The sequence below is a fragment of the Cryptomeria japonica genome, chromosome 7 (genome assembly GCF_030272615.1).
Source record: "Cryptomeria japonica chromosome 7, Sugi_1.0, whole genome shotgun sequence".
In the NCBI taxonomy this organism is placed as follows: Eukaryota; Viridiplantae; Streptophyta; class Pinopsida; order Cupressales; family Cupressaceae; genus Cryptomeria; species Cryptomeria japonica.
Genome location: NC_081411.1, coordinates 354,446,412 through 354,473,911, shown reverse-complemented (window position 1 = coordinate 354,473,911; position 27,500 = coordinate 354,446,412). Strand labels below are relative to the sequence as shown.

The following is a 27,500-nucleotide window of genomic DNA, read 5'->3' as shown; positions in this document are numbered from 1 at the left end:
TCCAAACCCCATTGGACATGTGATGGTATAATCTTTGTGATTTCATTTGATTTGCATTGTCTTAGGTAATCTTCATATGTTATGGTGGATCTTTGTTGTTGTTAGACTAGGGTTTTGTGGTTGAATTCATTTAGCCTTTCAATATCGTTATTATTGTTATCCATTTTCACCATATACATTTTGGCATGCCCGGTGAGACTCTTGTCCCTTTTGCATTTAACATCTTTGTTGCAGATTTTGTGTTTTGAAGTTGTAGATCTGACATTTTTCGACAGCATTTTGATATTTTGTCTGCGTACTTTCGGATCGTGTTTTTGGCTTTCTATCGCGTATGTGCACTTTCGGATCGCGTCTGTGTTCCCAAATCGCGTCTATTAACCTCTAAACCACGTCTGTGTTTCTAGCAGTATTTTCATTTTTCAAGTTGTAGGTTTTCATTATAGGCATGTCTGTGGGCACTTTAATCGCGTATGTGAGATCTAATCGCATTTGTGATCATTTTAAACGCGTCTGTGTCTTGCAGGATTTTCTGTTTTGCATTTTTTTTGCAAAAACGCGTCTGTGTTGTGGAATTGCGTCTATGGGCGATTTAATCGCGTCTGTGAGATCTAGTCGCGTCTATGATCATTTTAATCACGTCTGTGCTCTGCAGGATTTTCTGTTTTGCTTTTTTTGCAGAAACGCGTCTGTGAGGTGTTAAAACGCGTCTGTGTTGTGGAATCACGTATGTGTAGGGTGGAATCGCATCTATGTAAGGTAAAATCGCGTCTGTATTTTAAAAAAAAATAAAAAAAATTTTTTTTTTTTAGGTTTTCATTTTTCGCCATTTTGTCTTGCATTTAATGTTTCAGATCCAGTTTATTTTGAGCTAACATTTTCAAATCTAGCTAACGAAATTGGTGCAGCTTGTCTTGAAAGCAAAATCGTTTGGTTGAAGGCCCCTATTTTCACAAAGTCTTTCGAATTTAAAATTTACCTAACCTGTGTGCTTGCAGGAAGGGGTGATCATTTGAAACAATCCAAACTACTAACAACTCTTTGTTGCAGGTCCTTCGCAAGGGTTTTTGGATTTTTATTGTGTGCCTTGTTTTCATAGACTAGCAAACACTTCAATTAGTGCATTAAAATTGAATCATTGTCTTTTGTGTCTTGAGCAATAGGCTCTTTTTGTTTAATCTTTAGAGGGCCTGTCTTCCCGTGTGGTCATTAGGACTACTAGTGAGAAGAGAACGACCCAAGTGGTAGCGAGGAAAACCCACCTCTTCCGAACCACTATAAACAACTGTATTCATGGTGAAAACTATGATAACGTGTGTTGATTAGTTCATACCAACACTATGTCTCCCCATAAACCCGTTTGATCAAATTTATTTGATCAGTTGTAGGGCGTAACCCCTATCGGCTGGGAGCCTTCTGTATTTACAGAGCTGAAAGTGCCGCATGTATGGCCACACGAGCGGATGCCCTTACTAGCACCTTTTTGTTTTAGAAGCCCAAATCCTTCTAGTTGTTGGGGCAGGAGGTCGGACCTCTAGTAGCGGCCCACACACATATGGTTCTTAGTAGAGATACAAAGTTCATCACGGGGAGTTTTCATGGGGACTGATGCTTGGTTGATCCGAGAAGTGAGTGCCGAGGGTGGAGCCAGTGAGGTCAATCATCTAAGTATCCGCTCTGAATAGCGTAGCCTTAGGGGTAAAACCCCATGTGGGATCAACAACTATTGTCTTGGCCAGCCATAAGAATTGTGCTTGACTTATTTTAAACATTCAAAACATTCAAGACCAAACAGCAAAACATTGTGCCTTTTGTGTCTTCAAGTGTATGCAAAACATTTTTTTTACATCAAATAACACACTTTTCTTAGAGTCATTTTGAGTCTAGACACTTGCAAACATTGAGTCCTCATCAACACTGTGTCCTCTTGTCACGAAAAACAGTCAAACAGCCAGATTTGGTCACAACAAAACAACTTCACAGATTGGAAAAAATTGCACAATTTTTGCAGAAACGCATCTGTGTCGGACATAATAGCGTCTGTGTTGTATAACCGCATCTGTGAAGGGCAAAAACGCGTCTGTGTCCCCAGAATCAACATTACACTTTGCAACAAAATCTCAGAGATGCGTTTGTGTTGAACAGAGCCACGTCTGTGTCAGGAAACCACGTCTGTGAAGTCTACAGGCACGTATGTGTTCAGAATTGAAAAACTGTTACAGTCCAGCAAACAAACACAGTCAGTTTCAGAATTCTTGAGCTTCCTTGGTCATTTCTCCAGGGTTTCATTTAGCATTCAACCTGTCTTTGGGTCTCACAAAGTCCATCATTGCTTCACATCTCACTTTACATTCACATTTGTCTAAACTTGAGTCAAAAGGTCACTTGCTTGTCCTCACTATACTTTGTCAACACACTATATACAACAACACTTTGCTAAGTGGTCCCTCATCAAGGTCTATCACCTTTGGGTCTCATTTGGTCTTACTTAGAGTCAAGGTCAACTTACCTCATCAAGAGAAACTATCCTCTCTTTGGAAGTCACACCTACTCTACTACATACATACTTGGTCTTACACTTTGGACATTGCAAGTACACCTCAGATTCATTTACATTCCATCAAACTCTTGGTCTTCCATACTTTTTCCATTTTCTTCTAAGTCTCACACATCTCGGTCAATACCTAGTTCATGGTTGAAACTTGTCTTCAAAAATCTAGGAGAGAAACTAAAGAGGCTTAAGAGTCCACAAACATGAGTTCTTATGAGTATGATAATGATATCTTTTTCAATTCGGATCATACTACATTACCTGACATGGATGCCTATAGAAACATTCCAAATGTTGAGAACATGGACACTACAAACAACAATGATACACACAATGACAATATGGACAACTTTTCCGTACATTCAGCAGATGTGGAAGAATCCATTATGAATCCCCATTTCAAACGATTGGTTGAGGAAATAATGAGGGATAGACAATACTTCTTACAAATGATGGCACAAAGTGGAGCCAAGATACCTCATGATTTTGACATGTCTCAAATAATGGAACATAGACCTTTGCAACAAACTCACTCCAACATGGATCAAAGGAGGCCTAATAGTGGAGGCAATAGAGGACCACATATGGTACCTAAATCACCATCATCTTTGTTTCAAAAACCAGAGGTCCTGCATACATATGGTCAAGCATATGATACTCACCTTCGCAGACCATTATGGAAGTCTTATGCAGAGAAATATGCTCAATCACATATCAATTCTACAGATCAACCACCAAAGCAATTAGATATTCAAAGGCATGCTCAAAATTTGGACACAAGGAAACCCCGTGTCAAATTTGGGGGCAACACATTAGAACATAACATGCCTGTAGAGTATGGTATACATGGACAAAATAGATATTTCGTTCCTCAACATGAATCTATACCAAGTGGTCCATATATGCAGCATCACTATAGACCTCCTCCATATGAACATGCATATGATCAATATCATCCATATATGCAACATGCTCCTCCTCCAATTGCTACCTCGAGCATAGGGTATGGTCCAAGAAGTCGATCTCCACCTAAGAGAAATTTGGAGCAATATATGCAACATGCTCCTCCTCCTATTGGTGCCTCAAGCATGGGGTATGGTCCAAGAAGTCGATCTCCACCTAAGAGCAATTTGGAGCAACAAATCAGGGACTTACAAAAGAAAATGGAGGACATAAATACACCAAAGCCAACATACACAATGAGAGACATATGTCCTTATCCATTTGACAAGAGCATTCCAATGCCTCCATTTCCTACATACTTTGTGATGCCTAAGTTTGATAGGTATAGAGGAAAAGGGGATCCTAAGGCACACATAAGACAGTTTTTCACAGCTTGTATTGAGGTAGCAGTAGAAGAGACATATTTGATGAGATTATTCCCACAAAGCCTAGGTGATCAAGCTATGGAATGGTTCTCCCAACTTCCACCTGGTATTGAGTCATGGGGTGACTTAAGAGAGGCATTTATCCAACATTTCTCCTACAACATAGAGACAGATATATCGGTCACTACTTTGTGCAACACCAAGCAAAAAGAGGGAGAATCTTTTTCATCATTCTTACAAAGATGGAGAAATCTAGCCAACAGATGCTCTTGTGAAATTCCACAAAAACAAATGGTAGAAATGTTCACCCAGAATGTTAACAAAGACATTGGCTATGATCTAAGAAAAGCTTGTTTGTCCACCTTCAAGGACATTATTGAAAAAGGCTTAGTGATAGAAAAGGTCCTAATTGAACAAGGAGTCATCAAGATATTCAAGGAAAACAAAGATGACTTTAAAGGAAAAGACAAGCCAAGATTTTGGAATAAAAACAAGAACACAATCAATGATGGTGTTGTTGATGCCAACACAGTGCGACCCAAATTCATTTTTTCTGGATCAAGTTCTACAAACAATCAAGTGAATACTCAAACAACTTCCAGATCATGAAGGAAGTACACCCCATTGGGAGAACCACTTGAGTCAGTCTTCAAGAAGCTAGTGGCAAACAAGGTAATCACAGTTCCATATTTTCCTCTATATGAACCAAAGGTTAAACCAAATTGGTGGAATGATGATGAGTATTGTGAATTTCATAAGAGCAAGGGTCATAAGACAGGAAATTGTCATCGACTGAAGAACATCATACAAGATCTCATTGATAGAGGTGACATTGAGATTGAGGGACATTCCTCCAATCAAGAACATGAGATGTTTAAGGAACCATTCCCAAAACATGACAAGGGAAAAGCTAAAGCCACAGAGGATCAAACCAACTATACCAGAGCATCCTACAACTATGATTCAACTATCAATCACATTTCGATGGACAATTATGTCTCTACAATTATCATCAAGGACAAAACGTCTGAGAATTCTACCCGGAGACCCAGGATTGTCCTAAAAGGCGTTGGATCTTCTTCCGAACCTACCTCTAAATGTCATGTCACAACTCGTCGAGGTAAAATCACTTTGCAAGGTGCTCCAGCCAAGAACACCGCCTCCTCATCAACCAAACCTGAGTATGACCTTGTAGAACAGTTAGGGAAGAGACCCGCGCTCATCTCCATCCTTGAGCTCTTACGCATATCCCCCGCTCATAAAGCCATTCTTGACAAAACCTTGAGAGACACCACCATTCCTACTGATCTGAACGTGGACCAGTTTCAAGCCATGGTGGGATACCTTTCCATTCCACACTCCCTTACTTTCACAAAAGCCGATGACACCTCCGTAAGTCAACCACATAATGCACCACTACACGTTGAAGCCTTCATAGACAAACATCGAATAAAATGAGTCCTGATAGATGGAGGAGCTGGTCTAAACATTTGTACATTGAGCACTATTAAACAATTGGGATATTCTGACAAAGCTGTGAATTCTACAAATCAAATCACCATCAAGGCATATGATGATGAAGAATGTTCATCCAAGGGCACAGTCACCTTGCCTCTCAGAGTTGGGCCAGTTACAAAGGATGTGGTTTGTCAAGTCCTAGATCTAGATCTCACATACAACATACTCTTGGGATGTCCATGGATTTATGAGATGAGCGCAGTCCCATCTACATATCATCGATGTATCAAGTTTCCACATAATGGAGTTGAAGTGACTATCAAAGCTGACCCAAATCCATTCATATATTGCAACAATCTACGACCTAGATCAGAAATAACAATACTAGTCAATTGAGAAGCTATTCCTTCTTCAGCATATGTGGATCCTGAATCCTTAAAAGCTTCTACATCCAAACAAGCAGAGCTAAAAGAAAAGTTCAAGATTAAAGACCTAGGATGTGGTGAGTATGTATTTCATGTTGACCAACTCCCATTATCTCCTAAGGTATTCAGTCGATAGGAACAATTTATAAATAATTTGCAAGGAATTGGATGTGAATCACCTAGTGTTGTGGCTACTAAGTTTGAATGCAAATCTCCTCTAGTGGTGCAAGCACCTCTTGATATCAATAGTCCTAAGAGTGGTTCCAACAAAGAATCTATTGAGCATATCGCCAGCCCTCTTGATAACTCACATAGCCTTACCATATCATCCACTCATTCCATTTCCACTCCTCTCCTAGACTTGGATCAACAAGATTAAAAAAAGCCCTTACTCATTGGGGATGAAAAATCAAGCTTTGAAAAGAAAAATCTAAAAGTCAAAACTAAAGAAAAGTCCTTCAGTCCAAATCAAAATCAAAAGCTATTGGACTCTGCAAAAATCAAAGTCAAGGATAAAACTCCTATGAAGCAAAAAGAGCAAGAGATGATCTCCCCTAACACCAAAATAACTGGGGGCAAAAGTTCTAAAATTTCAAGTCAAAAAGCATACTTGTTGATCCTAAGTCTCCATCATGCTATCCTACTTTCACTTCTTTTCGCAATCATAAGCCTTCATCACTCATCTACTTGTTCCACACATCCTTTCCCTTCTGGTGATACATCATGGACCTTTAATGGAACTTCCTTGAAGGACTTTGTTATCAAGGATGCCCAAACTTCTTCAGGTGACACGCATACGGGCCTGTGTAGTCCACACACTAGTAATTCTATCTCAGTTCCTTCATCGAGGAAGACATTCACTTGAGCTACATATCATTCAGTCAAGGAACAATGCAACTACAATCACAAAGTCAAGCCTCGCACATTTGAGGTAGGGGACTTAGTTCTCAGAGAAAATCCTAAAAATCAGCAAGACAGACAGAAGAAGGACAAGTTTGAACCAAATTGGCTTGGTCCTTACGTCATTACAACAACATATGGATCTGGGGCATATCAGCTCTCAACTACAGAAGGTGAACCTTTGGAGGATCCTATCAACAACATGCACCTTCGCAGGTTCTACACATAGCTCTTTGGAATATCCTAAATTCAAAAGTACAAAAAAAAAATCAAAAATTTCAAAAACACAAAAAAAATACAAAAATACAAAAATACAAAAATACAAAAAAAATTATAAAACAAAAAAAATCATTACTTGGTGAAAACTTGGCAAACAGGCGCCTTGTGACACAAAAAACATTGAAAAATCAAAAAAAGTAAAGAGAAATAATTTCGTCAAACAGTGAAAACCACTTCGGTGGCGCCTTGGGCAAGTACCATGGTGAAAAATGGGTCACCAGCGCCATGGGTAGAGACATTGCTCCTCCCTCCTTCAGGATTCACTTTCATCCTTTCACTTTGCACACACTCATGACCAATTCATCCATAATAAACTTACCCATTCTCATCATGGCTTGTTATTGATCTACCCAAGATTGGTTAGCCATTCATAATAAACCTCCCTTTTCATCCCTTTCCATCCATAATAAATCAGCTCCTATCTGTGGCTAAGGCAAATCCTACATCTAGTGATGGATGTGGAACTGAGAACATCACATGCTTCGAGGAGTACAATTTCTTCTAGCTTCCTTCAGTCTATCCGCGCACAATCCGCAATAAAGCAACATTTGCATCATAGATCCGCAATAAAGTTTCATCTTCTCCGCAATAAAGTATCAGTTTCATGGATTCAGTCAGTTTCAGATGAGACACAACAGCAATAATGGGCTTCAACAAATCAAATCTTTCAACAGACTCAGACAACATTATGGTTCAGTGCTATCTATCCTTTATGTGAAAGTAAACATTGTGACCACAATCAAATAAGACTTATACAAGTGACAAGAGACACTAAACTTGAGGACTACAGTGGATGTTGGTGTCGAGTCTTGGTTTTCGTTTGATTTTATCTTTTGGTGACATGTCTTTTAGCTTTTCCGGGATGTCTCTGACTAGAGATTTTATCTCCAGGATGTCTTTGACTAGAAAGGCAAGGATGGGGTATCGTCACCTATTTGTATTTGCTGTCTGTGGATTGTCTCTTAGTAATGCTATGACTTGTCCAAGGATATGAGGACACTGTGAGTCTAGTATGAACTGGGGCATTCCTTGTTTGTGACTATCTTATCTCCATGCAAATAGGTACAATGACTTTCTGGTTTGAACATATGCCTCGATTGTCATAACCTACTTGCCATAATAAAGCTCAATGATGATAACGCACAAGAAGCTCTTTCACTTTCATATCTTCTATCTTCCATCCCCCTTTGTTGATTGACCTCCATAGTCCTTCTTGAGTCCGCGTAGCCTGCTATCACATGACTGAGTATAATGACACACCAAAAAAATTTGCATTTCATGTGGTTGCACCTGCATTACCACATATAAGCATTTCATACATACATATAGATATCACAACTGCATCACATCCTGCACACAACACCCGTTAGCACAATTTACATTTGCATTATCATATTCATCTGCATTACATACATTCACAATTACATTTGCATACACATGTAAAACACAAAAGAACAAAAATATTGCATTGCATCATGTACATATTTGCATCCATATCATAAGCATCACATAGAAACATACATCACATAGGTACGCATGCATATAGCTACCGCAAAGATGAATCATCTCATATATAAAATCATAAGTGTCGTGATACAATGATGTCAAAATCATATGGCTACAATCACCCGAAGGTGTCTACATCATCATACAAAATGGTACAAAACTGATACAGAGGAACCCACTGATCACTCCTACCAATACTACTGGTAGTGCTAATCCTCTCTGTGTCATCGTGTCCCATGCCACATGTCTAGCCCTCATCTCCAGTCTTGGATCCTGAAACACTCATCTCAATGCCTCCCTGTCTCCATCTGAATCGTAGGGTATCAGCTCCCCATTGATCAGTATCTGTAGTATCCTGTATACATCCTCCTGGGTGACTGTCATCTCCCCCATCAACAAATGAAAAGTGCAAGTCTCAGAGTGCCACCTCTCCGCTAGTGCAGTCAGCAGTCCCATGTTTGCCCGAAACTTAGGCACATACAAAATATGTCTCAATCCCATAGCCTCAATCGCAGCTCGGTCCTCGGCTATCAACTCAGGTCGCAACCTCTGAGTCGACGGGAATCTCTCCCGTGACTCCAGCATAGCCAAATACTCTTGCAGTCAAGCAAATCAATCATGTCAGTCATTGTGGCATTCAATGTTCATCACAAAATGCTACTCTTTATCTAAGTACACATGGTTATCTATCCTAGTGACACTCCCTGTTCATCACAAAGTGTTGCTATTTATCCTAGTGGTACTCCCTGTTCATCACAAAGTACTACGTGTTTTGCACTCCCTGTTCATCACAAAGTGCTGCTCATATTTTAGTACTCCTTGTTCATCACAAAGTACTCTATCTTGGTACTCACTGTTCATCACAAAGTGCCTTGATCTATCCTAGTCTTCCCTAGAGGACCTTCTTGAGTGTATCCTCTCAGCAGCTTATCCAATCGACAGCGTATGTTCATCACAGAACTGCCAATTTGACCTAGAAGAAACAAATTCACATTTTTTGACACAAACGCGCTTTCCTGGCATAAACACACATTTATTACATTACCTAGCATGCATTAATGACAACAATAAATGCATCAAAGTACAAGGAGGTTTTGTGGTACTTACTGGCTCTCCGACCTCTGCTGGCCTCTGGAATCAACGAACGCGGTCGAATCTGTGAACCAAAGCCATCGCTGTTGACTGCTGCTTCTCTTTTTCTGCACTCTAATCTCTTGGAGGTGTAGATGACAATGATGATGTATTTCCCTCGTGGTCTATCTTATAGACTGCCCTAGCCCTCGTTTCCTGAGTCAGTCTTCATTATCCCGTGACTCTGTCACTTTATCTGGTCAGTGCATTCTATCCCGTCTTTCTTATCGAGAGATTGTCTACGATCTTTTCAGACATTTTTTCATCCAATCTCTCAAGGGGGCATATCATTCCCATCTTGGGGCAACTCTGTATCAGTTCATCTTATCTTCTTTGAAACAACGCGACAAGCCGCATTGTCTCAAAGAGGGGCAAAATGTAGACACCTAAAATTGTCCAGTCTAATTAAATAAATATTTTATTTATTTAATTATCTAAGCTTAATTCTTCTATTAATTAAATAAATCTTTATTTATTTAATTAATTCATTTATCCTCTTCTAGCCTTATTTCTCATTTAAATAAATACATTTATTTATTTAAATTATCCTTTTCCTAAATTAAATAAATATATTTTTAATTTAATTATCCCACTTCTTCTATTAATTAAATAAATCTTTATTTATTTAATTAATTCATTAACCTTTTCTACCCATGACACATGTCATTCATCTCTTAATTCATACACTACCTACCCCTTTCATTATTTTATTATTTCTTTTACCTACCCTCTAATCATAGACGACCTCCTTTTACACCTCTCAATCTTATCCCTCCATTTCATATAGTGTCTTCTATATAAGGAGATGCTTCCTTCATTATCAAACCCTAATGACCCTAATCGTTCTATGCATTCTAATCAATCATCTTAATGACTTGACTACACTACGATCCTACTTGCAACCACATTCCGTTCTTTGTTGAGCTCTTGTGCACATAAAATCTGAGAGCAAATATGTCAAGCAAGATCAATGGAGATAGGAAGAATGGAGATCCAAACCCCATTGGACATGTGATGGTATAATCTTTGTGATTTCATTTGATTTGCATTGTCTTAGGTAATCTTCATATGTTATGGTGGATCTTTGTTGTTGTTAGACTAGGGTTTTGTGGTTGAATTCATTTAGCCTTTCAATATCGTTATTATTGTTATCCATTTTCACCATATACAAGTGGTATTAGCAAGCACCGGTAGAGCCTAGTATTGAGTGGGGCAATATGTGTCTTATCTTGGTTACAATTAGGTCATGTTAGACCAATTAAATGATGTTTGAAACAATCAAACACATGTAAAGTAGGATGCAAGTTTCAATGTATATATCTTCATGGATGTAGTATTAATGTTATATTCTCTTTATGATTAAATAATATTGTTAAGTGATATTGAATCCCAATGTTGGATCATCTTAATGATCTATTGGTGCAGTCATGGTTAGGAGGGATCTCAATAAGATCTATCTGGGCCATGCAGTAAGAGTAAACATAACGAAAGCAAGACAACATGATGGAGGCAATGCAGGACTGATTGATTATATCATGAAAACTGTTTACAATTTGTCGGCAACATGCGGGCTAAAAGACTAGGCTCACTTGCCTGATATAAACATGCCCAATTACAGTCTCAGTCTTTTCTGGACCTCTTAACCTCAAGATAGATATTCTCGATTCCATGACCCCCTTACTACAAGATAAATTACATTGATTTATATGGTCTTGAGGGATCCACACTGACCCAAGAAGAATCAAACAATGATGAACAAGATGAAATGTGCAAAACCACCATGTCAGACTCCACTAATGAGAATCCTCTGAAAAATCCATAGAAAGAAGTGTGGATCAGAGGGAAGGTCAGCCACACGCCAAAGAATGCTAGAACAACGAATTGGGGCTCCATAAGCTATGGAAAGGATCTTCAAGATTCGCCAACAACAAATAGGTCCAAATGGTTCTGGTGTTCTAAGCCAGAAAATTGTCTTCGAATTCGGAAGCAATAACTTGTCGGAAAAAGATCCAAATGATATGTGGTTCAAGAATAAGGAAGATAATCATGTTTAAAAGAAAAATCCAGCTCTGCAAGATCCGATGAGCAAAAGCAAGAAAATACAGAAAGAAATGTTGAAACTGCAAAATAGAAAACAAACTGAAAAGAAATATTTTTGGTTGATGCAAGATTGCCAAGAACCAGGGATGCTCCTACATCAGACATCCAAGGTTTTTGAAAAAGTGAGTCCCTCACTTTGTTGGGGTTAGAGGAAAACCAAGGTGATCCACCTCTGCTTGAGAAATTCAAGATGAATCTTCAACTGGTATGTCCTTCCATCTCACAAGATACTCCTTGTATTGATTGCTCTGGGTGTTACGCCCAAGCCTACTATCGAAAATGTCTTCAATTTGATCCGGTTCCTTTCGGGGCAACTATTTCTCCAAGTATGCAATACTATCTTCACTGAATTCTGATTCATGATACTGATGTAGATCTGCAATGTTGAATATAAGTGAAATACTCAAACTATCTGGTAGTTCCACTTCATATGTATTTATGGAATTGAATTTCCTCGAGATCTTGCAAGGTCCAAACTTTCTCATCTGCAACTTGTTATAGGTTCCAACTGGAAATATTTATTTTCTTAGGTATACCATCACTTCGTCGCCAACTTAAGATTCCTTATGTTGTCTCTTCTCATCTGCTTTCTCCTTATACTTGTTCATTTCCTCCAAATGTTTCTTAACCTGAACATGTAAGGCCTTCATATGATCTGCAAATTATTTTGCCTCTGCACTCCTCTTATCTTCATTATTGATATCTCTCAATTCTGATATTCCTCTAAGGTGTGCTTCGATAACAATCTCAAAAGGTGTTCTTCTGGTACTCATGTTCACTGAATTGTTTTAGGCAAACTCTACTTGTGCAAGAATCAAATCCCAACTTTCAGTCTTCTCTCCGACTAAGCATCTCAACAAATTTCCCAAACTTCGATTCACTACCTATGTTTTTCCGCTAGTCTGCATGTGAAAAGTAGAACTAAACTCCAAATTTGTCTTCATCTTCATCCAAAGTGTTTTCCAGAAATAACCAACAAACTTAGTGTCTCTATCTGAAACTATGCTCCATGTAATCTCACCACTTCCTTGAAAAATAGGTCAGCTATATGCACCGCATCTTATGTTTTCTTACAAGGTATGAAACGAGCCATCTTCGAGAACCTATCCACCACCACAAATATAGAGTCATTCACTCTTGGTGTCTTAGGCAATCCAAGTATGAAATCCATGCTTATGTCCTCCCAAGGTCTCTTTGAAACTGTCAAAGGTTTATACAATCTCACATTTTGACTAATACCTTTTGCAACCTAACAAACTCTACAACTTTGCACAAATTTCCTGACATCCTTATGAATCTGGGACCAAAAGTAATGTTTACTTACCAATGCTATTGTTTTGTCAACAACAAAGTGTCTGGCTAATCCTCCACTATGCTTCTCCTTTATCAGATTCTCCCTCATAGAACTCTTAGGTATACACAACTGAACTCCTCTGAATAACATCTCATCTTGAATGAAATAATCCAACCACTTACTTCTATCTACCATAACCAGTGCTTTGCATGCTTTCCAAGGTTCTGCAAAATCTAGGTCATCGTCATACAAGCTCTTCAACTCTTCAAATCCTAATATTGTCACTCTCACCTCTGTCAACAAATTCCTCCTTCTACTCAATGCATCAACAACTTTGTTTGATTTCCCACTCCTATGCTTCAACACAAAGGTGTAACTCTTAAAAAACTCTACCCATCTCATATGTCTCTAATTCAACTTACTCTAACTATTCAAATACTACAAGGCTTGATGATCAATATACAACACAAACTCCCTGGGCAACAGGTAATGTCTCCACTTCTTCGAGGCTTGAACTATGGCATAAAATTCCTGATCATACACTGAATATCTCCTTCTTGCATCATTCAACTTTTCAGTGAAATAAGTTATTGCTCTTCCTTCCTGACTTAACATGGCTCCAATTGCATTCCTACTTGCATCACAGTCTACTTGAAATACTTTGTTGAAATCCAGTAAAGCTAACATAGGTTTCTCAGTCACCTTTTGCTTCAACAGTTCAGAACTCTAATTTGCTTTGGTTTTCCATTTGAATTATTTCCTATCTCCTCTATTGTCTCGGTCATAGAAGTACAAACTGAACTAAAATTTATGATAAACTTGCTGTAGAAACTAGCCAATTCATGAAATGATCTTACCTCTCCAATGCTTTCCGATGTAGGCCATTCAACAATTGCTTTTACCTTCTTAGGGTCCATCTTCAAACCATCCGTAGATATCACAAATCCCAAATAGACTAGCTCTTCCTTCATGAAACTACACTTCTTTGGATTTATCAACAACTTCGCTTCTCTCAACCTCTACAAAACTTGTCTTAAATGCAACATATGCTCCTCCTTTGTCTTACTGAAAATCAGAATGTCATCTAGATACACAATAACAAACTTACCCAAGAATTTCTTCAATACCTCATTCATCAACCTCATGAAAGTACCTTGTGCATTAGTCAATCTAAAAGGCATCACCAACCATTCGTACAATCCTTCATTTGTCTTGAATGTTGTCTTTCACTCATCTCCTTCTCTGATTTTGATATGATGATATCCACTCTTCAAGTCTATCTTTGTGTATTATTTGGCTCTACTCAAACAATCCATTATGTCATCCATCCTAGGCAAAGGAAACTAGTATTTCATTGTGATCTTGTTTATTGCCATAGAATCGGTACACATCCTCCATTCTTTATTCTTCTTAGGTGCTTACATGGCTGGTACTGCACAAGGACTCAAACTTTCTCTTATCAAACCTTTCTTCAACATTTCCTACACTTGTCTGTTCAACTCTTCATTCTCTATCAGGTGTCATCCGTTGTACAACTTTGTTAGGCAAACTAGCTTCGGGAATCAGGTCCATGCAATGACTGATACTCCTTACAAGTGGTAATCCATCAGGCACATTATCTGACATGATGTCTTCATACTCGTCAGCAACTCTTTTATCTCCTTTGGTTGTTCTTCATGCTCCTGGTTCTCAGTTTTCTTAGGAACAAAGGCAAAACACACGTTCTCATGTCTCATTCCATCCACCAAAAAAATTCTAACATTTGTGCAGACTTGACTCTTCAGGGGCTCCTCCAAGGGTAACAAGTTTTGTTTCATCCCATTTGTTACAATAGTGTATATGTTCTTTCTTCTATCGTGTATTGTTTGTCTATCAAACTGCCAAGGTCTTCCTAACAAAATGTGACAAATACCCATAGGTATAATATCACAAAAAACTTCATCATGATAATTCCAATTGTCAATTTTACCAAGCATTTCTCACTTACTAACAACTTATGATCATCTTGAATCCATGCTATATGATAAGGCTTAGGGTGTCTCAACCTTTCCAACTTCAATTTATTCACCATCTCTTCTAAAACAAGATTATCTGAACTACCACTATCAATAACTACTTTGCAACACTTATTGGATACCTTACATCTGGTCTTGAACAAATTTCTCCTCTGCAAGGGCTCTTCATCCTCTTCGAGTATGACACAAGGCTCTCCTCATCGTCAACGACTCTCCATCTTTCGCTTTGTTATCTGATCTGGTAGGGTTTTCTTCTACCAATGTTCTTCCAGCATTCTTTGCCTTCTTACATTCAAAAGCATGATGTCCTTCTCCTCCACACTTAAAGAAAGTTCATCTAAACACTCTCTTGTCTTGTCTTTTGTCATCTTTTCCATAACCCTCATTCCGGTAACTATCAGGTTCTCTTCTTTGGTATAAATTTCTATCATCCTTCCGATATGAACTACCATATTTTCTTACTTCCTTGTCCTTGTTCCGTTCTGTACAGGTTCCTCTCCCTTCAGAATATCCTCGTCCTCCTTGAAATCTTCCTCCGAAAAACCTTCCACCTCCACCTCTCTGTCTCTACTCAAGTCTCTTGTTCAACTTCTCTTCTGCTTTCAGGGCATATTGATAAGCTTCTTCAACACTCTACAACTTGATCAAACTGAGTTTATCTTGTATATACATTCACAATCCATTCAAATATCTCACAACTTGTCCAACCTCATCATTGACATGTCCGGATCTGATATTCAACTTGTATAATGCTTTGGTATACTCCACACTTGATTCTTTCTGCTTCAAGTTTTGTTACTTCCAGAACAAATTTACTTGGTAACCAGCTAACATGAACTTCGATTTCAACTTGGCAACCATCTACTCTCATGATTTGATCTTCTCTTTACCTCTTCTCTGTCTATCAACCTGCAAATATTCCCACCAAAGAGATGCATGACCTTTCAACCTAGTATAGGCATATTTCACCTTTCTTTCTTTTGTGATGTTCTCAAAATCAAAATACTTCTCCATCTCTGAAATCCAATCCATTAATTCATCTTAACCCAACTTTCCATCATACTCTGATGGGGTAAAATGTGGTTTGTTGTTTGCCCTACTCAAAACCCTCAAGAACCTCTCTTCATTCGGATCAGTCATTGGTGGATTTGCTACTTGTTTTGCCGGTGCTTCTTCTTCATCATCTTTTCTCACATCTTCAATATGTCAACCTCTTCTCTGGTTTGTTTCAACAACTTCCAATGGGCCTGCAATTTCTCTCAACATTTTCATCACAACAGGGTTTGCATTTCCACGTGCTCCACCATTCCTATTTCCTCTTCGCGCCATCTTCATGCTAGTCCTCTACAACTACAGGTCGGATCCACAGTCCGCCACCCTACAACAAAATCTTCAAGACAACGCAATCTCTAGAACAAAATCTTGCTCTGATACCTCTTGGTGTATTCATGGTTAGGAGGGACCTCAATGAGATCTATTTGGGCTATGCAGCAAGAGTAAACACAATGAAAGAAAGACAAGATGATGGAGGCAATGCAAGATTGATTGATTATATCATGAAAATCGTTTACAATCTGCCGACAACATGCAAGCTACATGACTGGGCTCACTGGCCTGATATAAACATGCTCAATTATAGTCTCGCTCTTTTCCGACCTCTTAACCTCAAGATAGATCTTCCCGGTTCCACGACCCCCTTGCTACAAGCTAAATTACATTTATTTATATGGTCTAGAGGGATCCGTGTTGGCCCAAGAAGAATCAAACAATGATGAACAAGATGAAACGTGCAAACCCACCATGTCGGCCTATGCCAATAAGAATCCTCCAGAAAATCCATAAGAAGAAGTACAAATCAGAGGGAAGGTCGGCCACACGCCAAGGAATGTTGGAACAATGATCTGGGGCTCCGCAAGCTATGGAAAAGATCCGCAAGGTTCACCAATAGCAAATAGGTCCAAGTGGTTCTAGTGTTCTAAGCCAGAAAACTATCTTGGAATCCAAAAGCAATAACTTGCCGAAAAAAGATCCAAACAATCTGAGGTTCAAGAATAAGGAAGATAATCATGTTTATAAGCAAAATCTAGCTCCGCAAGATCTAATGAGAAAATGCAAAAAGAAATACATCGAAACTACAAAATAGAAAACAAATTGAAAAAAATGTTTTTGATTGATGCAAGATTGCCAAGAACCGAGGATGCTCCTGCATCATCTATGACTCGTGTCCTTTTATACAACACGTTAACATTTAAATTTGAATGATGCATACTTAATTGTACAAGTAATTACTTCATGGGATTGAATTGGCTTTGTCCCATGTATAAAAAACTATTTTAGAAAAAAAGTAGGTCAAGTTTGCACACCTAATTCTAAAATAGTTCTAAGGTCACAATTGAGAGATTGACCTATGAAATAGATTGGGAAAGTTAAGGGTCTAATTTGGATCCTTAAGGAATGGAAAATCAATTTTAGCCAACGTTTAAGACAAATGCCATCTCTCACAAAAATACTCCACTTGGACATTAGACTATTGCAATATAGACAAAAGATCAAGGCTAGTCCAACATGAATTTGGGAAAGTGAAAGTGGTGCATGTTATGCCTCTACATTTCATCCCCCCTTTGACTTGAAATTTAGTTACCATGAATCAAGTATGTAAAAATGATGCAGCCATAACCTATAGAACCCTAAAAGAGAATCAACCAACTTATGCACAACAAGAGTAACACAACGAAAGCAACAAGAAAACATAACAAGATTGCATAAACATATCATATTATTTCTTTAGAACTCTGACAATCATTTGGCTATCATCATATAATCATCAAAGAACATCCGGTAGTTAACCCATTATATGCAGACCATCAACCAGATACAATCCAATCTGGGACTCTAAGAATCAACCAGATCACAATATGCGAATCTCAATCCTTATTCTCAATTCTACTTCCTCTGCCCCCACAAATGATTACATAACATCATATTTATACCCACAGGAACATATCTGGGTTGGCCTCATAAGATTACATTTACCAATGCAAGAAAATGAAACGTGTAATTAGGTCAGCCCTAAGAATTAAATAAATCTTTTCAGAAAATAACAACCAAGAGGTGTGGTTTAGCAGGAAGGTCAACCACACGCCAAAGAACATCAGACAAGACCCAAAATAGATCCACATGCCAAGAATCGCGCCGATAATGAAGGAAAATCAACCGGTAAGCACAAGAGTTGTCTCGAAACCTAGAAACAGTCAACCGAAAGCGGTAACTGACCGAAAAAGAACCCAGATGAACTAAAAATCTGGAATTAAGCACATGAACCTGCCTGGAAATCAAAAATAAGATCTGCCATGAAAAAAAAGCAACCACCAGTGCCAACCAGTAAGAACACAAAAAACTACATAAAGAACTAAACAAGAACAAAACTGAAAGGAAATATTTTTGGATGATGCAAGATTGCTCATCGATTGGGGATGTGCTCCTACATCAAAAAATAAGAAAACAACATGAAATAAAATGATAATCACATATAAAAATGATTTAAATTTCCCTATCCACTTTGCCTTGCTCCTTCAGTTCCCTTGCCACAACATGTACTACCTTTCTCTCCTCATTTTTTTGTCTCTTCCAAACAATAATAATCCAGATGAATTATAAGGTAAAATGGCATTGAAATAAACAATCTGCCCAATCTGAGTCTGCGAAACCAACCAGCCTAGGATCTTTGCTTTTGAGGTACAAAATGCCAAAATCAGGAGTGCCCTTCACATATCTAAGCACACACTTTGCTACAACCCAATGTTCAACTTTTGGGGTTGACATGAAGTGAGAAATATAGCTCACAACATAACTGATGTCAAGTCTAGTGGCGGTTAGATAGATGAAGCTGCCCACTAGTTGCCTGAATGAAGACTCATCCACTCCGAGGAGTATTAATGTCTACCCTGTTCAGCTATTTGAAATTGTTGAGAAAAAAATTAATCTTATTTTTCTAATACTTATATTTAAATGATTATTTAATTTTACTTCTTTATTATTTCATTCTATTGATAGATATAATTTCTACCACCAAATATAAGAAACTTGCCAATCAGTGAGAAGCTTCCACATTGAATTCTTCTTCACCCATAGCATGTTCATGAGACATAACCACAAAATTCCATCAGTGACATTTGATAAAAACCTAAAAATGCGCAAGCAAGTTAGTAATATCAACAATCATTATGTGAGAGTAAACAAATAATTATAACCTAAAAAGAGACAAAGAGATTAATATTGGTGTAAGATTGTAGAATGGATGGGTAGAATGAACAAAAGAGGCAATGTTCTAAAACTATAGAACAAATCATTATAACCAATAAAGGAGGAGGTGTAAGATTACATAGTTGACTATGGTAACCATGCTCCAAATAATGAAACATTGAGTAGGATTGTTGAAAATCAACTCTAACTAGACAAATTTGATGTAGGAACCCTTATAAACCATTGCAAGCATGAGTGTATGGTGTAGGACCTTAAAGAGCTATTATGACCCTAAACATGAAAAGACAATGATATAATGTGTCCCCTCAAATGCATTGCACACAAATTAATGCAATGAATTTCAAGAGATAAAAAAGTAATATGTAAAAAGAGAATCTTATAATCCATAAAAACACGTAATAATATCATGGATACCATTGTGCCCCTAATGTTACTTCATGTATGAGAATGAATAACAAGTGATAATAACCAATGTGCTAGATAAGAATAGGTTTGTATTATGTAAGATGTGATAATGTAAAGAACATAAAAAAAAAGTCAAGAGTAGGATGTGATCATGCAAGAGAAATATGTGGGATAAGAGGCAAGGTGTGCATGGAGTAGCATTCCTCATATCTAAACTAGAATACCATGAAACATTAGTTTATATAGGGACTAAACACTCTCAAATCTATGTATCCATCTACAATTATGTCTATAAAAGAGAAAAATATATATAGCAATTTACATTATATAGCATCAAATATTATACCAATATGTAACCATAGATAGTGAAACCAAATTTTTTATACTAATATAAACGTATAAAAAAGATACTAAAATATGTAAAGGAATTTGTATCCTTAAATATGTAGAGAAATATGTACCCTGAAATCTATATTGCAATATAACCCATCAGAAAATATCTATATAGCTATATGTATCAGTAAAACAAAATCAATTGATCCCACAATAATACCTACATTCTACTTTTGGCCCAAGCAAAACACTCAAAATAAATATTTTTCAATTTATGTCAATTATGAGAAACAATAAAAAAAGAAAAGAATTAAAAGTGTTATTTATCGCTACAAACCTATGCAATCATTTATATTAGTTTGTATGAAGTTATTTGCATAATGGTTGTGATTGTTTAGTCAAATCCTTTAGCTGTGTTTGATGCATTTCTAGATTTTGGGAAAAGATAAATTTTAAGGTTTTAAAATCATTTTTAGACCTGAGATAAATTATTTGTATTTTAGGCTTGTTGCGACTATGAAAATTATTTGTTAATCTTTATCTTATGATTTTGGTATTATTTGGGCTATGAGGTTGGGTAGTTTGATAAAGCTCCCTAACCCCGACTACATCATATTTAGTCATCCTACTTATTTTTTCATTATGTTTATTTATGTACTTGTTTCCAAGTATTATATTTTTATTATGATTCTAGCACTTGTTTCTTATTTTGGATCAATTTTGCAAGTGTGAGATTAATCTTGCACCTATGTGCTTGACTCCTATAATTTTCAAATTCAAATTGAAATATTGGTCAACTCCCACACATTTCATTGCTTGTTATGAGTCGACTAAACAAACATTTATACAATTTATTGCTTCATCCTTGTATTTAAGGGCACTGAGTTACATTCATTTATTTATCATCTTCTCATTTTCGATTATTCTAAACATTATTTGCATTTAAGAAAAGAGTGCGCTAAGAAAATTTCCATTGGTGCAATGAAATAAAGTAGAATGTGCATATTCATGTAGAGCATCTACATGTTTGAAAATTACAGGCCTCCATCTTATCGTTGATCATAAAGCTACTTTAATTGAAGGGAGACCGATAAAAACAAAAACCTTATGATTCGATATTCAACTCTAATTGTTCATAAGTACCAACAATCCATATTATAATTAAAAGAGCAATACAAATTCGACAAATCAAAAAATAATAGTATACATTATATTAAATCAAATTTACAATCATATAAGTAATCTAATGTTGTGAATACAATCCTCCAAAATGCCACAATACAAAACATAAATCCCAATACAATACAACCATAAATCCCAAAACAATACAAACATAACATTATTATTTTTAATAAAAAATAGAGATTTCAATACAATTTAAACATTATTGCCCATCAATCCTAAGTTGAACACCCTCTCTTTTATATTTACTTTTCTAATTTAAAATTCAATATCTCAATAGCTAACTATATCATCTCTTTTACTTAAGGTTAATTTAGTCATTACTGTTCTTAATTATTAAATTTAAAATTCAATATCTCAATAGCTAAGTTTATTACCTTTTCTAATTTAAACTTTAATATCTCAATATATAACTCTATTACCTCTTTTACTTTAGGCTAATTTATTCATTATTGTTCTTAATTAATCTATCTCGGTAACACTTGAGGGAAGCGTATTTCCTGACAACTATAAATTTTGTGAAGAAACAAGCTTTTTCAGCAGTTGGATTGGAAGCGGGCGTGAACATCGATTCGAAATGGTGACAGGAATCACAGTAGCTGGAGCATTGCTGGGGTTGGGTTGTCAGTTGTATTCTAATGGCGTGCGCAAGCTTCCCCTGATGAGGCGTCAGTATTTATTTCACCTTACAATGCCACTCGTTTTTTTATTTCATATCGTTTTCTAGGGTTCATTTTGGACTTGAGGGTTTTAAATGATGCGCAGACCCATGGGAGCATGTGTTGGGGATGGGTTTAGGGGCTCTCTTTACCAACCAGCTCGTTAAATGGGAGGCCAAATTGCAGGAGGATCTCGACAAGAAGATTGAAGAGGCCAAAGCCTGCAATAGGAGAAGGTTTAATGGTAAGCTGCATTTTCTCGCGTGATTTTGTATTTTTAGCCATTTATTGATTTTATCGTTGAAAATATCTATTTAAATAAAATTCCCACTATTTGTTTATTTTGATTTTTATTTGTGGGTGGGCTTCGCTTAATTGGCACGACTGAAGAGTATTGATGCTTAATAAAACAATGTGTGTATGACTAAATTTATTTTACGGTAAAAAAAATCAATTTTTAAATTAAATGGGTTGAATGTTTTAGCACTTGAACCATAATTTCCCTAAATGTTTAAGGATCAACAACACCTCTGGTAAAATTAACCAACGTAGAACCAACAGAGGTAAACACAACAATTGAAAACCTGGGAGGAAGACAATTTTGGTTGTTAAAAACCTTATGTGACGGCCGATTGAAATTGCTTCTGTATTGTGGTTGGATAACGACAAAGAGTGGGGGAAGACAAATCACCATCAAAAAATATGGGTGTTATTCACCAAGTTCAAGATAAACAAGATTTGAAATCTATTATGTGGTCTCATGGAGGTGGTAAGCTGCGTAGTCATTGTCAATGGAATTGAGAAATGAGAAGCACAACTTAAAAGCAGAAATGAATGCTTATGTTGATCGGAACTAACAATGGGCCCTTTTTTGGTGGAATTGAAAAATTAGAAGCGTAACCTCAACCAGCAATGCGGGCTTGTGTTGATTGCAACTAACAATAGGCCATCAGAATTGTGAATTACATGCATGGCAAACACAATACGGTTCTCTATCACAATCAATGGAATAAAAAGAAGAAAGAATAACTGTAGAACTCATTAACTTAGATTGAAAGTATTCATATTCCCAAGCTCACAATGCAAATGCTCATTAATATAACCTAGATTCGACTGAATTCTAGATTAGATCATCGGGCTTGCAATGCTAGTCAAACCTGTGATATTGCTGGTGGTGAAATATTTCTAGCAGAAAAACCTTAGCATACAAGGCCTCACTAATAAAACATGTGAATACAGCAGGAATGACTTGTCATAGCAGTAATACTAAATTTAGACATGAAAATCTTAGAAAAAATCATTACGCTGGCAGCAATAATCCATGCCATTTCTCATGCTCGTGTCTTGAAATAGTGTGTTCTTACATTGCATGGAGATTAAGACATAAAATTGTTGGAGAATTACCTAAACTAGGAAACTATAGCATAGACGAGTGACCAACAATTGTACCTCTTGTTTCCAATGTTTTGCTGAAAGGAACTGTGGAGGAAAGGGAGAGAAAAAAAATAGATTAATGTCCATGACTGACCAAAATTAGGTGAATGAGACTCAAAGATTACATTCAATTATAATAGAAAGTGTTAGGGTAAAGGCACCCTAGGCCTAGGATACACAAGGAACCTAGCGCAACACACTGCATTAACAAAACAATGGCTAAACCAAAATGGTTAAACAGTAACCACTGTACTATAAATGTATTTTGTGAGGGCCAGACGTTTAGTGGAAGCATGTAGCTGACAAAGACAAAAGTGAACTATAATGATGGAGGCAAGCAATGTCATATTGTAAGAAGATATGAGTTGGATCTACCAACAGCATCATTGTCTATCACCACAAATGGGGCAATGTAGGACCTGGTAATCCCCACAGGGAAATGTCTACGAGTGACATCTGTCGATCTCTTTGTAGGAAAATGATAAAAAGGAACACAGAGATATACACTCATAAAGTTATGAATCTAAAAAATAGAGAAAAAAAATGGAGAAAGAAACTTGCTGCACTTTACTAATCATATTTAAAAGTGAATTTTGAGAATGGACTTAAGTGAGAGATGACATTCTCAACTAATCATTAATTACAAAGCTAATTAATTGACCCTTCTTTGGTAATACTATTTTTGAGGCACAATGTTATTTTTTTAATGTGTCAATTTGTTTCCTATACTTGCTCTTTTATTATAAATATTAAAAGAACATCTACCTTAGCTACATTTACTGCTGTTATATTCACAAGCCTAACTTACTTCATTGACGGTCATATAAGTAACTAAGTGTTTTTCAACTTATCTTTTGATTTAATGAACTTTTCCAAATACATATGTTTTGTGAGCATCTCCTGCTTGCTCCTGTGTTGCACAATGTATCAGCTTAAATACAAAAATAGAAATAAATTTCTATGTGCTTTGTATGCACATGGAACATGGATTTTTTCCGCCAGTTTGAGCATACCCTAAATTGCTCCTGATGTACATCTAATCTGCTTCTGATAAAATTGTGGATCAGCTAACTGTCACATGTAACCAGAATACTAGCCTTGTATCTTGCTTTGCTTGAAGGCAAGTCATTAATTTGATGTTTCTTGCTTACCCATGATATTTCACCTCCTTCAGATCGAAGGTATATATTTTTTATTGTCTTCTTTCCATCTACTTATCCATCCTAATCTATTTTTTTGATACTGTAACCAACTATTTGAAAATTATTAGAACAGCGTTATTGAACTCCAAAATCCAGTTTGCATTTGGTTTACTCGGGATTCTTTTTGCCACCCTCAATTTATTACTACTAGATTTTTTTTTTCAAAGTAATCTACCTCATAGGTAACGATAAATGGAATTGTGTATACACACACACACGATAATTTGTTGACCTTCTGAACGAAATCATTTGCTGGAATTTGTCTCATGTGATTCCTTTCCATTTGCATGGGAATCAGAAATAGTCAATCCACGAAGCAAGCAAATTCTATGATTCTTTGCCAAGGTTATTATTCAACAAAATTAATGCTTTTTCTTCCTCAGACAAAATTTTATTGAACTAAAATGAATCACAAACCAAATGATAAACATCAACTTTTTTGTATCCATTTTACTATACATAAGCAAGAATACAGACAAAAGGACTTTTCTGGTTAGAAGCAAGGGATAAAATACACAACCATTAACAGAAGTCAGGTATCTAGTGAGTGCAAAGCAAACTTTTGATCTCATCTTTTTTTATAGATGGTGGGTAGAGGTTTATTTAAATGCTAGCTAAGAGCTCTTGTTCTATTTGGAGGTTAAGTAAATGGTAAATTACTAAAGCATGTAAGGCCACTCACAACAAGAGATATTTAACCAGTCAAGATTACACCAAGGAAGGTAAATTCACTGACATTATAATTGAGTCTGTTTCAGATTGACATTGATTTAGACACCTATGAAGTTGATCCGTTCCATTTATATAGAAGTTTTCAAGAGCTATATACATTTTATGGGATCATCTTTATTACGTGGAAGGCGTATTACATTCACATAATGATGCGAAACCGTCCGTCAATAAAAACTAGAGGCATTCAATTTGATGTGTTTGTGACAGTGCATGAAAAGCAAAAAACATATTTTATTTATTTTCTCCTATCAACTACCACTACTATCAATCAATTCTATCTATCTCCAATTAGTTAATTTCGTGATTATCGAAATCTAATATTATAATAATAATATAATGATTTTATTATGTAATAATTTAGTCTTAATAGAGTTTTTTACTTTGGTCAAGAGTTTAATAGAAATATAAAAATATAATAATATCTAAATGATAATTAAATATTAATTACAATATCATAATATAATAATAATAATGATTTAATACTTGAAAAATGAATTTTAGAAAAATAGAGCACAAAGGTGCGAATTTCGGCGAAGGACAGTAGGCGCAAATGAATCTTGGGCAGTGAAGACAGAATGGGCAGTCGTATGTGAAAAATAAAAAAGGGGTAGTGGAATCTCAGTGAGGACTAGTGTCTAAACAACAACATTTTTTGGTCGTATGTGAAAAAAAAAAGGGGTAGTGGAAGCTCAGTGAGGACAAGTGTCTAAACAACGACATTTTTTCCCCCCAAAAACAAGAGAAGATTGTGCTATAGGGGCAAACACAATAAATATGTGAATCACACAAGAAGAGAGACACTACCACTGAACTACAAAAGAAGAGAGACTACTATTGAAGTACAAGAGGAGAGAGACAACCACTAAGCCAAATGTAGGCCAATCTGTTGTTTAGGTTAGATAAGTAGTGCTTGGTAGCCATAAAAGCAGAGGGTGTGTATGCTTAGATAGTAGAAAAGTCAAAGGACTCGAGAAGAGGGTGGAATCTTCTTTTTAAAAATTAATTTAGGCTTTTGTATGTTCCAAGGTGTTCTTGTTAGTCGCATTGATTGAGCATGATGAATCATGGGGTGGATGGTGGACCCATGGGATGGTAAAATGCAATTTTGCATGTTTTTTTCAGTTGTGAGGAATGACATAGAAAAGGTGGTTAAAAGTAAATTAGGTTTTACTAATGAGCAATGTTGGTTGTATGAGGCATTCCTATCAGAAAAGAAGGGATTTGCAAAGAATATATCTTATAGAATATCCCAATCCAATAAAGAAGGGGCACCTTTAAACAATCCCAAGCACAATAGGCAAATGGATAGATGAATCAAATGCATATATCCTAACAAGACTACGATTATGAAAGCCTTCCCATGTGGTTTGTGAATAATTTTAAAATTGCCATGAGAAAGACTTAGGACTTTGGTTGAACGAAATAAGCAACTAAGGAACCCAAATTTACTTAAGCATTAGGTGAAGTTAATTAAGTATCCAGATGTCCTTAGACATGTTGTCATATTACTTTAAAAGGGTACATGGATGGAGGGTGCGTAAAAGAGAAGGGTCTAGGATGAAATTGGTTTATGAAATAATGTTAATAAATGTAAAAATCCCATATAAAATGTGTTGCCATAGGGTAGAACAGGACCATGAACATATCTTGAATGGAAGAACCTCTTTGATGTTCTTGGTAGTTATTTAACACTTGTAGTGGCATACGAATTGCAAGATATCGATGTTTGAACACCAATCAAATTGTTGTTTCAACTTTCAACCAATGAGTAGCAATGGTGTTTTGCGTGAGTGAGAAATGAAAAGTAAAAAAAAATGTTTTCTTGAGTTCTCTGTTGTTTGTGTAATGAGGGTAGTTGTTTTTAGGCTAGGTACTTAGGATAGCTTTTTAATTTTCATTATGACGCCTTTTTGGTTTCTGGAGACTTGAGTTCGACCAAGGCATGGGAAATCTTGCTTGGATACATCTATAGTTCCTTTTAGATGAACTAGGGCTGTACTTGTGTAAGATCAATCTTTTGAAATGAATGTGATATGTACTCACACATGGACCTTACATGGTATGAAGGGTAGCAATGCATTTTCGGTTGAGAGAGGAATGGAGGTAAAATAGTTGTTCTCTTTAGTGTTTTGTGTTGTTAGTATGATTGCTTTTAGGGTTAAGATAATTTTTTAATTTTAATTGTTATTTATTTTTTATAGTTTTTATTATGATGTTTTGTTTGGTTTGTGGGGTTTTAGGTCGTGTTACCACATTTGCCGAATTTCCGGCTTAAGGTTCGAAATTTGGTGAACGCATAAAAAACA

The 27,500-nt window shown here is 36.6% G+C and overlaps 1 protein-coding gene across 1 annotated transcript in view; it reads left to right on the top strand.

Moving 5' to 3' along the window:
• Window positions 1-21,620: 21,620 nt before the first annotated feature.
• LOC131063396 (uncharacterized) overlaps window positions 21,621-27,500 on the top strand; it is a 36,320-nt gene continuing 30,440 nt past the window's right edge. Inside the window, exons 1-2 of the mRNA XM_057997201.2 lie at window positions 21,621-21,835; window positions 21,933-22,070. Of these exons, the coding sequence (XP_057853184.1) occupies window positions 21,745-21,835; window positions 21,933-22,070 (229 nt within the window). The 5' untranslated portion in view covers window positions 21,621-21,744. The remainder of the gene's footprint in view (window positions 21,836-21,932; window positions 22,071-27,500) is intronic.